The following is a 14,236-nucleotide window of genomic DNA, read 5'->3' on the forward strand; positions in this document are numbered from 1 at the left end:
GGGAAAGAGCATCTCAGCCGCAGCAGGAACCGCAGGGCAGAGAATCTTGATAAGCACGCTTTATGCAGCTTCCCCCAGGCCTGGCCATCTTAACACAGCCAGAGGACAGTCATCCAACCCAAGAGATGAACACTGACACAAGAATATTAACTGATTTATGCAGCATATTCAAATCTGCCAGGATCCAATCTGGGGCCCCCCTCGTCATTTAGTAGCCTATGTCTCCTGGAAAGAATCACGGGCCGGCCTCAAGGCAGCCGGCCCCCAGTCCTGTGGAGCCTCAGGAAATGGGAAGGCGTCTCCACGGCAGGGGCAGGTGGGGAAGAGCGGGCTCTCTGCAGGCCTCTCTCCTCCTCAGAATGACCTCCTGCCTCCTCAGAGCCCCGTGTGGCTGGCATCTGGCTGCAGGCCCAACCTGCCCCTGTCACGTGCACTCACCCTCCGGGCGGCCTGTCCCCTTCCTCGCCCACTCCCTGCCCACACAGGGACCAAACGGGAAGCTGAGTCTGCTGCTTGGTCAACTGCAAGTGCTGGTCACCAATGGTGACTTCCAGCTGGATCTTGTAGAATAAAGAGGTGCAGAGAACACGGGTCCTTCCTCCAGCCTGTCGTGGGATGGAAAATTCCCCTTGTGGGCTGCGGTCCTTTGTCATTTTACAGCAGTTTCTGAAGCTGCAGTGCCAGCTACCGTCTGCAACACCGACGTAGCCCCCTGCAGTGGACAGAGCGGCCACAGGGCTGGTGCCCCTGTTCACCCACCATGTGTGGGGTGCCTCCAGCCCTGCCTGCGCCCAGACTTGGGCACCAGTTACAGGCCTGTGTCTTGGACAGGTTGCCCTCTCTTATTGACCCGCTTCATTTCTGTCTGGTTGGCTTCACACCTGGAAAGTGGCACCCCATAAACAGTAGTTCGTTCTTGTTTTGCAAAGAAGGAAATCTCATGTGTGGGCAGAAGGGGCAAAGAAGAAAGCTTCCTTATCTTTGCTCCTTCCTTAGTCCAGGGCCCACGGGCAGTGAGTAGGCAGTAAATATTTACTAAACTAAATCACCTCATAACTCAATACAGAACATCTAAGACCAAGGGCTCATTTTACTAATGAGGCCTCGGGAGCCTAGGGAGGGGACGCCCTCCGTGTGAGGACTGGGAAGGGTGGACGCACTGGCCCCTTGTTAGAACCACCTGGGAGGCTTGATAGCACCTACCGCTCAGCCTGCATGCCTACCAATTAGAATCCCTGGGTGGGACCAGGCGCAGGGGGGAAGGTCTGCATGTGATCCCAGGTGACCGGCTTGGAGAGCCCTGGCCTCAAGGGGAGGTGGACGCAGAGCCTACGCCCCAGGAACCAGGCCAGAGAGGGCGCTGTCCGTGCCCCTGCTGGCTCTCCGCGAGCAGAGGTGCTGGGCAGTCACCGCAAAGGGCTCCGGGGGAGAGTTTGCAGAGGGGCATCTTTGTGGGGGGCAGTGGAGTCAGGGGGAGAGCGCTGGGCATCTCAACGCATCTCGTGTCTACCTGGCCCTGCCGAGGAACAGGCGCTTTGGCCGGAAGGCTCAGGACAGGTCGAGGGGCAGCAGTGCGGCCCGAGTCGGCCCTGAGCCCAGACCTAGAGAGAAAGGGCTGAGCTCAGAGCCCCACTGCCACGAGGGAGCTGGGACAGGGCGGGACCCCTGCCCTCCGCACCCCGCTTTCTCCAGACGCCTGTGCCTTCTTGTCATGAGCAAGGGAGCTGAAACAAGTGTGGATTCTAAAAATCTCTTGAGGAAGCAATTTCTTTTAACGTTTTGTTACTCCAGGCGCACACATTAGACTAGGACGAGGCAGGCTTGCGTATCCGTCAGGAGCCACAGGACCACCGGCTCCGGGCTCCGCTCCGCCCTTCTCCGCCCACTTCCCAGCCCCAGACTGCACACCACTTCATCGGGTTCTCTAAAGGATAAGACCTCTTTAAAATCATAATCACAGTACCATTTCACACCTAAAAAATAATTCCTTAATATCATTAAATATCCATTTAGTGTAACTGACCGTCTCATAGTTCATTTTTATGGTTTATTTACTCAGAGGAGAACCCAACAAGATTTACCCATTGCGGTTGATGAATGTGACTCTGAAGTCATTTTTAGTCTATAGTTTCATCATTTATAAGCTGGAATACTTCTATAGAGAGAAACTTTCCTTCATCAACTATTTAGCTTGAGGTACCGTTCATATAGGAAAGGAAGGTTAAATGCTACATTCTTTTCATCTAGATACCACTTTTCAGAGTAATGAATTGGTTATCTAGCATCTTCCAAATGTATCAATGTGTGTTTTTACTTATTTATTTTGAGTATCATTAACTCTGGGCTTTTACCACACTTGACATCTTTACCTGTTGCAGTTATCGTTCCTACTAACGCTCAAGCTGCCTGTCTTCAGTTAGTGGGAGCTTGTGTAAGTTGGCTCCTGAGTCTGTCTGTCCTGACCTCAAAAGTCTTTGGTTTTTGTTGTTGCTGTTGTTTTTAATTTTTTTGACATATAGTTGATTTACAATGTTGTGTTAATTTCTGCTGTACAGCAAAAGTGACTCAGTTATACATATATATATTCTTTTTCATATTCTTTTCCATTACAGTTTATCACAGGATATTGAATATAGTTCCCTGTGCTATACAGTACCACCTGGTTTATCCATCCTGCATATAATGTTTGCCTCTGCTAATCCCAAACTCCCAATCCATCCGTCCCCCACCCCTTGGCAACCACAGGTCTGTTCTCTGTATCTGTGAGTCTGTTTCTGTTTCATAGATACGTTCATTTGTGTCATATTTTAGATTCCACATGTAAGTGATATCATATGGTATTTGTCTTTCTCTTTCTGGCTTACTTCACTTAGTATGATAATCCCTAGGTCTATCCATGTTGCTGCAAATGGCATTATTTCATTCTTTATTATGGCTGACTAATATTCCATTGTGTATATATATCACATCTTCTTTATCCATTTCTCTGTCGATGGACATTTAGGTAGTTTCCATGTCTTGGCTATTGTGAATAGTGCTGCCATGAACATTGGGGTGCATGTGTCTTTTCAAATTATGGTTTTCTCCAGATATATGCCCAGGAGAGGAATTGCTGGATCATGCGGTAGCTCTATTTTTAGTTTTTTGAGAAACCTCCATACTGTTTTCTATAGTGGCTGCACCAATATACATTCCCACCAACAGTGTAGGAGAGTTCCCTTTTCTCCACGTTCCCTCCAGCATTTGTTACTTGTAGGCTCTTTGATGATGGCCATTCTGACTGGTGTGGGTGGTACCTCACTGTGGTTGTGATTTGCATTTCTCTAATAATTAGCGATGCTGAGCAGCTTTTCATGTGCCTACTGGCCATCTGTCTGTCTTCTTTGGAGAAATGTCTGTTTAGGTCTTCTGCCCATTTTTCGATTGGGTTGTTTATTTTTTTGTTATTGAGTTGTATGAGCTGTTTGTATATTTTGAAATTAAGCCCTAATTGCTGACCTCAGAGGTCTTTGAAAGCTTCCTTGCTTTCTGGTATTTCAAGATGTCCAGGCTTACCTTCTACCTGTCCTGGGCCGTTTGTCCAAGAACCTCTGGTTCCTTTTTAATGGAAAATGGTTTTCCATTATCTGGGCACTAGGCTGCTCATTGCTATTGGTTGGCCATTATTTCTAGCATTTTTAATGGACAGGACTACCAAGTAGCTCTTGTTTCCTTTTTTAAGACAAAATTTATCATAAATTCATACTGATTATTTTCAGTTCAAATTTAGGATTATGGGGTTTTTTTTAACTTTAAAAATTCTATACTTACATATTTTTTACACTGAAGATCTCGGTCGAAGCAACGTTATCATAATTACTTACATGTCTAATCTTACAAAAATGCAATAATTTCAGAAAATAAACTGGTATCATTACGAACAATATGATGACAAAAACAATTTAAGATTTTTTTTGAAGTTCTTTCTGCCTTGAGAATATATACTGTTAAGGATATACATTATAATTACCTGAAAAAATTTCTGTGTAATTATTCCACAGATTTGATAATGTTAGGGTCATTTGCTTAATTTTCCTTTTGATTTTTATCTTTTCTTCTTTTGATTTTTAGAAATTGTTTTTACTTTTTCATTTAAATTTTTTTACTTAAAAAATTTTTTTTGGCTACACCATGTGGCTTACAGGATCTTAGTTTCCCAACCAGGGATTGAACCTGGGCCACCTCAGTGAAAGTGCTGAGTCTTAATCACTGGACTGCCAGGGAATTCCCTCATTTAATTTTATAATTATGTAAAAGATTAACTTGGTTCCAAAGTCAAGCATATAGCATAAAATAAGATATATAAAAGAAGTCTAGTTCCTATCCTAGTCTCATCCATCATGTTCCCTCCCTCCCCCATATGTTACAATTTTACTTTTATAATTTATATTTTTAAATTGTGTTTAATGAATTAGGTTTTAAATTAAGCATACGTGTGTGTATCTGTATGGTCTCACCTTCTTCAATAAAAGCATAACTATACACATTGTTCTCCATCTTTCTTTTTTCACTTGCTATATTGGAGAAATGTCCTATATCAGTGTCTGGAGATGTCCAACGTGCCTCTGTACAGCTGCACAGAACTCAGTCATATAATTATACCAAAGAGCATTCAGTCATTCCCTACCATGGACATTTAGGTTGTTGCCAGTATTTTATTCTTACCAACAGAACTACAATGAAGAGCTTTGTGCATGCATCTTACAATTTTGGGGGGCCAGTGTATTTTGGGGGATAGATCTCTGAAAGTGGGATTGTGGGCCAAAGGTAAGTGCATAAGAATTATGTTAGGTATTGGCAAGTTTTCCTCCACAGGTGTAGCTGGGGGAGGTGAGATTAGTTGAACAAGGCTTCTTCTTAAGTATGCACATTTTGAGCCAAGTTTCTACTTTTAAGAGTTCAGTTACTAATATATTTTGGTAAATCATATCATCAATCAAAAATGATTTGAGGGCTTCCCTGGTGACGCAGTAGTTGAGAGTCTGCCTGCCGATGCAGGGGACACGGGTTCGTGCCCCGGTCCGGGAAGATCCCACATGCCGTGGAGCGGCTGGGCCCCTGAGCCATGGCCACTGAGCTTGCGCGTCCGGAGCCTGTGCTCTGCAATGGGAGACGCCACAACAGTGAGAGGCCCATGTACCACAAAAAAAAAAAGATTTGATTCTTGTAAAAAAAAAAAAAAAGCTATTTCCCAGAGGTAGATGGGTTTGCATTTCAAATTTTTGTTTTTGTTATGTTAAATTTGTAAATTTCTGCACCCAGCTTGAGTTTAGTACAGGATGCTTTCTGAATGACTTCCAAGGAATCACCGTTTAGAATTTATTGTGCAAAAGGAATTGGTGAGGTGCTGGGCTAAATACTGTTCGGGATAAGAGAAATATGAGGCATTCTTGGCTTTCCAGAAGCTTATATTCCAGGTGAGGTGATAAGACTGAAAAAAAACTATAACGTAAGATAGTATGTAATATGGTCAAGCGAGAGTCGCAGAGAAATATCACCATGACAGGAGGACATTTCAAGCTAGACTGATGAGGAAACAGTTCAGAGAAAAAGTGGGATTTGACAGAATTTGGGCTGTGAAGGAAGCACCTTTGTGAGCAAAGGTGGGAAAGAGCGGGGGGGGGGGGGCGGCAGGTGAGTTTTAGGCAGCCAGTTGCATTGGGGTGAAAAGGTCCACATCTGGGGACAATCCTAGGCCCGAGGATAGGGTGGATTGGGGAGTACTGGGATAGGTCGAATCTGGGCTGCCTGACATCAGCAGGAAGCCACTGGAGGTGGTGAGAAGCAGGGTTCCATGATTAAACGGGTTGTGGGGAGATCAACTGGGTACCGTGGATGGAGATTGGTGTCAATCTCCTGGAGCAGGGAGAACCGGTAGGTAGTGCTGACTTGCCAGCTCTAATGCAGTAGGAAGGAGGAGCTGCCCCTGAGGAGGAAGGCACAGGTGGGGGTGACGGCTTGCCTGTCAGGGCAGGCGAGGGAGGGATGAGTGACACCGTGAGATTCTGTGCCTGCAGTGCTGGAAGAAAGAGGACTGCATCGGCCAACAGGGAGAGACATGAGAGCTACAGGATTTGTACTTCAACAGATTTCCCGCGGGAAGAAAAATGCCGTCCATACTGTCTTGCTTAAGTCGGGTGGTCTGGGTGGAGGTAATGATTAAAGTATTCAGATGGACCGGTTGTTGATGAGGTTGTCTGTGTACAGCTCTGGAGAACCTTGGATTCCCAAATATCCCCTTGGTGTTGATGGGAGGGGGAACCAAGCTCCTTTGTTTCTCACTGTGCAGGGTCAGGGACTCTCTCTGCAAGCTGTGTTGATTTGCTCCCGGCTCCACTGGGAGGTTTGGGAAGTTTCATAGTCGAGGTGGACATCTGGCCCCCCAGCGTCATTGTATCCTGTTCTCCACAGCAGCCCTCTGAAAGTTCATCTCTCCCCAGCACTTGGTCCCTGTGGTCCGGGGGAACAAACTCTAGCCCTGGCTCCAGGGTGGTGAGTAACCCAGGGACACAAGTCACCTAGTTATTTCCAGGCAACTAAGTGGCTCAGGAATGAGCATTGCAACCCACTTTAGGATTTCTGTTAAGCCACTGGGGAAGCAGTCTCTCTGGCTCTTTCCCACCGGATTTGAAGCTGAGAGGATGTAGGGCTGAAGTGACTGCAGGCCTCAAGTCACCATGTGGATCCTGGGAATCAAGTCAACACAGCCAGGAGAGCGCAAGCTGTCTTCTAGGTATTTACTTTAAAAACATTTTGGCATGAAGAGTGCACTGTATGAGTGTAGGTTAGACTCTGTGACGTCCTAGGGCATACTAGCTGGCATTTGAAGTACCTCATTGAAAACCCACCCTTCCCAGGGAGGTGCTGAAGCCCTTTACATAACTTATCAGTGAAATGAGTGATGTGGAAGCACATGGGTGACTAGAAAGACTATGCTCTCCTCTCCTCTTTGCCTGAATAGAATATAGACATCCCACCAGCCCCATGGCCCAGTCCTGGAAAGCCATTCTTCTGGTCCCTCATGCCCCCTTCCCAGAGGATGACATTGGGGGCTCCCCTCAGAGTGGGTCTTTTGAGCAAATGCTTGTTGGAGAACCCGAAGACAGGAAAATCATTCTCCTTCTACCCTTCTGAGTTGAACAAGATTAACAAGAGAAGGACAATCAAAAATTTATTAGCATGTGTCCCTCATGTATTCGTGGAGATAACCAGGGAAAAATGAGTAACTCTACGAGGTGGCTTAGAATCCAGGCCTGAAATACATACAGTCTTAATGGAAAAAGGGGAGGAAGAAAGTAGCCCTCTTAGGGGATAGTGAATGTTTTGGGGGAAAGATGAATGGACCCTTGGAATAGATGGGGGTGGGGTATGGCCTTTTGTGACAAAGTGTGTGGGTGTAAAGTCTCCTCTCCTGTGACAAGAGTCAATCCTCTCTGGCTGATGAAACTCCCAGAGAGGGGATTTATGGCAGTTGAGTTCCTTTGGGAGGATCTGTCTTCAGGCAGAAAAGGAGAGTTCAGAGACAGCCCTTCCCTGCATTTGCTGTTTCTCAAGTGCCTACAGCTGAAAATAATCAATATTCCGAAGTGGTATATTTGGGGTGGCATGTCCTGAACTCCTATACTCATATTTTGGGGTCGCATATTCTGCTACCCTTCAGTCCCATGATTTTTGTGCGTGTCTGTTTTTTAAGTGTATTTTCATGCATTTGTCAAGCTTTGGTCCCAGAATTGCTTTCCTAGTTCTGTATTCCCTGACGGTGGGGGGAGGGGCGTGCATAGAGCGCCGTTTACCTCTTACAGCTAGTGGTGCGGGATATTTCCCATGAGACCCCCTCCCTTGTAGAACGACCACACTGCCCTCAGGCTGAACTGAGAAGGAGGAAAACCAAGTTCTGATGACATTCACTGAACCCTGAATTCAGCTGCGGCCCTGGACTTTTTCAGTGATGAAGGCGCTATATTCCCTTTTTGCTTTGGCATTATGTTTTAAACATCTGTGAAAGAGAGTCGTAACTGGTCAGCTCTTCCTCAATACCACATGTTACAATACAATAACAATATAGCCTCCAGTCATTCCTGCTAAAAATAGAAACCCAACACACGTGTAAACTATTGAATTCACTCCACTTTATTCTGGGATGTATACTACAGAGAACACAACTCACAAACGTACCAGTGGACATAAAAAACTAAGGCCATTCTGTGAGTTATTTTGAAAACGTAGTGTTTTTGCACATGATCTTTTAAAAAATGAATTACCCAAACCAAGATTCTCTTCTGAAATAAGAATTTAAGGTCAGCACAAGACAACTTTAGGCCATGTCTAATCTGAAGCTTATCATGTGACAAGAGCGTTTCTGCAACATAAACAATAGCCCTGAGGCAACCGCTACCTCCACATAAAGCTCTCTTTCCCAGATGTCGTCACAAAGTAGTATTGACCACAGTGACCAGTGTTTTAGAAACCATTTTTCTCCCAGTGAATAGCAAAAAGAGACTTTTACCTAAGAGACACATTGCAGAATTCTTGGAACAAGAGAAAGAAAGGGACCCGTAACTAAGGCACTGAAAGCACATTATTTATATAAAGAAATGTAAACAATTTAATACCAACAGGCTCCCTCCATTAGTCTCTGTTATAAAAGTGCACAAGGGCAGCGTGGTCAGGCCAGAGCTTGAAGTCCGAGCGAGATGGGAATGTGTCCCCTCCTGGCGAGTTCAGTCTCCGCTGCTGATGGACGACGTCTGACGTGGGGCTATGGACGTAACTAATTTCAAAGTGACTCAAGTGGAAGCTGGGATTTCTCCCCATCTGTGTTTTAGTAGCCTAACAAACAAGGGTTTTATTAAGAGCTTTAAATTATGGGCTCTGACATTTATTTTTCTTTTAGTCTTTTACCATGTTCTTCTACTGAAGTTTACAATGACTTTGGCTTGTTTCATCAAAGAGGCCTGGTGGGAAAACTTGTGACCTAATCAGTGCCCTTCCTTGTAGGTTTGTATTTTAAGTGTAATGGTTCATGTCCCACGTAAACTACACTTGCTTTATTTAAATCTTGTCTGAATGGTAAAGATGTAACAAATGGACATACAGCACTGTAAACATTTCAGACTCCACTGAGTTTCCTTTGGATGGACTGGTGAGAGTCCAGAGCGAGACTGGGAGGTGGGAAGGGGTCACAGCTGAGGCCAAGCGCAGTACTGTAACTGCATTAACCTCTACCTGACACTATCAATTAGAGTCCAAATCATGGACAGTGTATTTCTTTAAATAAGAGAAGAAAAAGTTGTGTAGGAAAACGCAAATGATTACAATTTTAAAAGAAGCCTTACTGCAAACAAAACGAGACAAACAAAACCACACCAGAGACCAAAAAAGGCAACATTTTTCTTTTTGAAGTTATTTCTAATTCTTAGAAGTACAATGTCTCAGTTTCCGTGCCTATGAATCCAGGGTACTAAAAGAGAGTTTGCATTTTATCTTAAACATGTTTTTTACGATCAAAAGAAAACATGTTTTAAAAAGGAAGAGTTCCCCTTTTACAGGTTTCGAAGGGCTCAAGAGGACTCGCCATTAAAGCCGGACCCTGAACCAAGGAGCCTTGAGCAGTTGGAGGAAGGGCAACCGGGCTACATTACAAACACCTGTGGAGTAGAAAACTCCGCGTTTCTCTCTGACTCAGGACACATGCAATCCTGATTGTTAAACTATTTCTTATTTCCAAATATAACCAGAAGTCTGAGAGAGACCTAGATTAGAAACCTCTTTTATTAAGGGGGGAGAAAAAAAGGTTAAAAAAATAACCACCTTAGAAACCAAGGAAGCTGGGTCTGGAGCAGATGTGCGTAATAACTAATTAGTAGCCCCGGCAGGATTAAAAACAGCCTTGGGAGAGTAGTTAAATACAGGCTGGGCTGTTCAGCAGAGGCACTAGTTCGTTCTCTTCCAGAGAAAATGACGTGCCAACGGAGTGCTGCGGTGGCTTTCTGAACGAAGAGTCTGCTGGGTAAGTCTAGCTCACGGCGCGCTTGCCTGTCGCGGCGATGCGGGTGTCCACCGCCTGCGGAAATCACCGTCCAGCACAAAGGAGATGTAATTAAGGAGAAGGCACTGGCGCCAAGAGTACACAAAGCTAGAAACAGTGTTTGAAGCTGGTTCAAGGCAGGAATAAGCGGACAGGTTTTTTAACAGTAAAGACTTTTAATTGCCCCATATTTTCTGCTGCTCTGACCGGCATTCCCATTAGGACCAAAAAAGAAAAAAAGAAAAGAAAAGAGAAGTAGCTGCAGGGCTCTCCAGCGGAGTGGAAACAATGACCACACATTTCTCTTTTGCCTCAGAAGGAGACTGGTGCTGTTGACTTGCTGAATTTTCCATTGACTCCAAATAACAGGAATATTTAGGTGAACAATTGGTAACAAGTGGGTTTTACTAATGAAAGAGGAAACCTGGGACTAAAGAGAGAGAGATCCCTCACTATCATCAAAAAAGGATTCATTTTTGTGTGACCATTTTGGTTTTAAGAATAAAACTTGTCAAGGCTACAAGGATTGAATAATTTAGGTTAAACCATTACAGCCCTGTCTGCGAGTGCTGCTGTTGATTTAGTGGCAGACGTTAAACACCCATGCACATGCAGAAAATACAGTAACCTTCCTTTTTGTGGCAGGTTTAAAAGAAATATTTCAACCCAGACACAACTTCAAAAGAGTTTCTGATGGCAATAAGAGAACGTTCTTCTACGCTTTCCTTTAAAAAGGTAAGTGACTTGATGTATACCGTTTATGAGAACGTTCTTCTACGCTTTCCTTTAAAAAGGTAAGTGACTTGATGTATACCGTTTATAATGCAGAAAAGCTACACCTGCTAACAAGCTGTAAAGAAACCAGCACTAAACATGCAAGGTTACACAGAAGTGAAGAACAAAACTGTATGAGTTCCTAGCTTTAAAAATTCACACTAAGGTTTCTGAGTGGAGAGCCTGCGGTTGCTCCCTGAGACTTGTCTAGAGCTCTTATTTTCCACGTGAGAAAAGGGCACCGGTGGTCTTCCGACGTCTAGGTCAGTGCACGGCTGAATGCCAAGATTTCATGAGCAATGAAGGGCTTCCCATTAAAATGTTTGTTCAGCTTAAGGACAAGGGGTTTCTGCTTTCTGGTCTTAAGGAAGGATGCAAGGGTTTGATTGGCATAGAAAGGAGGGCGGGGACAGGGCCAAGAGGGAGCCAGGAGGAAGGGCCCTCACCTCCACGGTCAAGTGCCAGCACTTGATCTGGGCCAGCGCTCGGGAGCCCCAGATCTGCCTCCTGTCTGGGGAGTTTGTTAGGAAGCAGGATTGGGCCTTTAAGATCTTGTGTGTACCTTGTCTGCTAACAGCCTGATGATTGTTTACTAATACTCTGGCCCAAGTTATTTCACAGCGATCGCTCCCTGCTACACAGTGTTGAAATTACATTCAGAGATTAAAAAAAAAAAAAAAAAATCGTGTGTGTAGCAATATTTTCCCACAAAACTAAGTGCAAAATATCTTTAACAAATAATGACGATAGTAAGAAATATTTGACGTAGTCATGCAAAAACGCATCTCGGTTTACAAAAGCTTAGAACATTTCCAAAATATCCCCTAGGTTTTTACACTGTGAACCTTGCAATCTTATTCCTTTTTCTTTGCATTTAAATGTGGCTGTTTGTGTAAAAAACGGTAACATGCAAGTTCGATGATCTCCAGTCCACCAAATATTCTCTCCTGCAGCACGAAGATGACAATGATGATTAGAAAATACCAGCGAACAAGGCTGTATAGATAGATGAGCAGGCACATTGCAGGGCTGAACAGGGTCCAGTACACTATGGAGAGAAATTTGACCACAAAGACCCTGAGCTCAGACTTGCAAGGTGGAATGACAGTCTCCCCCGTAAAGTAAAAATTCTTTTCCCCTCGATAGAAGGAGCGCAGCCTCTCCTCTTTCTCTTCCCACCGCTTGCGGCACCAGAGCTGGAGGTCCTCCTTGGATGTGGGGAGGGTGTCCAGTGGGTACCGGTGGACGTGGAAGTGGATCTCCTTAGGAAAGTCCCCGAGGAGGAGGTGCCTCTCTGTCTGGGGGATGTTGTGAGGGTATGCCACCGTGATGTCGTGGACAGCATCCAGGTTCTTACCTAGGTTTTGGAAAAGATAAAAATACAGATGGAGTAAAGATCAATTCAGACAGCAATGCTGATTCACAAAATCAGGACCGAATGAACCAAGATGAACAAACAAGGGCTGTAAATACTCGTGTTCCTGGGCTCTTGGGTCAATATTTACCAGTCATTTTTAGTTGTTTTTTTTCTGCTTGCTAATTACCACAAAGACCTTTAGAAAGAAATTACCTTCATTTGTAGAAACAGTAATCTGCCATTCTAGAACTAAACGAATAAGCACATTGTTACATTTGAGATAGGAATTAGAGCACAGACAGCTCTTTTACACCAACAGGACTCACTGTTTAGAGACCTCCTATCAATAATAAATAACCCTCTCTCCAAATAAAAAACTTGCTCACCATTAACCCAATATTATCATGAAAGCTACTGGAAAGAAAAACTCAGAATCAGATTTGATGAAGTGGTCAGACATGCATGAAAACTTCCACCTGATTTTTTTATTTCTAGAAACATCAATGTGAAGTCTGAATAAGACCCTGACCCAGTACAGCACCATCTTTAGAAATCTCATGATTTAGTTACTTTGGGGTTAAGTGTTGTCGGCAAAGTCATATGCCAGATGCTGGAGATAGAGAAGTGAATAAAATACGGTCCCTAACCTCACTGCAGAGCTCACAGCAGAATCAGGGAGACGGCAAGTGCTGTGCCCTAACAGGGGCCTGTGGAAGGGGGGAGGGAGCTGGTGAGGCAGGAGAGCGATGGCAGGGTGAACCTCCCAGCAGAGAACACTGGGGGGCTGAGGACACTAAACATAGGCTGGAGGCATTCGGTTAAGGCCCTCATTGTCAAACTTGAGAACTGGAACTCAAGTCTGTAGGTGACAGAGAAGCATCTTAAATGGTGGAGAACCACTTAAGGATTTTTAAATAGAAAAGCGACCAGGATTTGTTTCATTTTAGCAGGGATTAGCTTGGGGGCAGTAATAAGAATAGTTTGGAGAGGACCAGGGGCAAGAGAGGTTGGAAAAGTAATTTGATTGGTCATTACAAGGCAAGAGATGAAGAGGAGGTAGGGACTAAAGTAAGTCACATGTCCAAAAAACTCACGAGGAAGAACTGACCTGACAGAGTGCTCAACTGGAGAGGGTGGAATGAGCCTGAGGTTTGTTTCTGCTCCGGGTTCTTGAACAGACTGCAGTGGGGGCGTGGTAGTTTTGAGATGAGAAATGTGAGCGGAGTTCGATCTTTAAGGAATCAAGAGGATCACCTATGGAACCCGGCCCAGGGAGGTTAAGTTTTTTGCCCAAGGGCACACAGCGTGTTATTGCATAGTCTCTGAATGTTGCTTTCTTCTATATCAAGTTATCTGCAGTGAGAGACTTTTGATGTGAAATTTGCAATCACAGAACCATATGATGTACACGAAATTAATCTGTGGTGGCAGAAATCAGAACAGTAGTTGCCTGTGGGGGAGGGAACTGATTGGAAGGGAGCATGAGGAAATTTTCAGGGGGGCAGGGACATTCTATATCTTGATTAGTGTGTGGATTACATCAAGTGGTACATTTAAGATCTGTGCATTTCACTCTATTCAAATTTTACCTCAATATTAAGAACAGTAAAGATATGAAGCAACTTCCCCACCTTAGCTCACCATGTTTACCCTTACTACTGAACCATTGCTGAACCTCTATAAATATTTACTGTCTGTCTCCTCTACTCTGTGATTTACTTTAGGGAGAGGACCAGGTTTCAATATGGTTTCATAACTGCCTTATAAAATACTCAGTGCTTAATAAGAGCCATGTCATAAAAAATGAGAATACCTAAATCAACAAGGTTTAGGTTCAAAACCAGAGGGACAGTCCTTTAGGGACCCTGTGCACTGTTGACATGGGAGTAGAGGAGGCAGTGCAAGGCTGGTGGAGGCAACTCCACTGCACTCGCATCTGAAGTCCTAGAAGAGAGACTAGGCCCAAGCCATTTGGCTCCAGAGGAGGGAACTGGGTCCTGTGGTTAGAAGCCACAGGGAGAAGCTTTTTCACAGCTGTC

General features: G+C 44.6%; 1 protein-coding gene across 7 annotated transcripts in view; it reads right to left on the reverse strand.

The window, feature by feature from the left end:
• Positions 1–8,148: 8,148 nt before the first annotated feature.
• The window catches only part of LCLAT1 (lysocardiolipin acyltransferase 1), a 201,947-nt gene continuing 195,859 nt past the window's right edge, over positions 8,149–14,236 (reverse strand). For all 7 annotated transcript variants that reach the window (XR_010835591.1, XM_067007872.1, XM_067007870.1 and 4 more), the window contains one exon: positions 8,149–12,197. Coding sequence is in view for 6 of the 7 variants with exons in the window: in XM_067007872.1 (XP_066863973.1) it covers positions 11,695–12,197 (503 nt within the window). In the remaining variant the exon portion in view is untranslated. The remainder of the gene's footprint in view (positions 12,198–14,236) is intronic.

This window comes from Kogia breviceps, chromosome 11 (genome assembly GCF_026419965.1).
Source record: "Kogia breviceps isolate mKogBre1 chromosome 11, mKogBre1 haplotype 1, whole genome shotgun sequence".
NCBI classification, from domain to species: Eukaryota; Metazoa; Chordata; class Mammalia; order Artiodactyla; family Physeteridae; genus Kogia; species Kogia breviceps.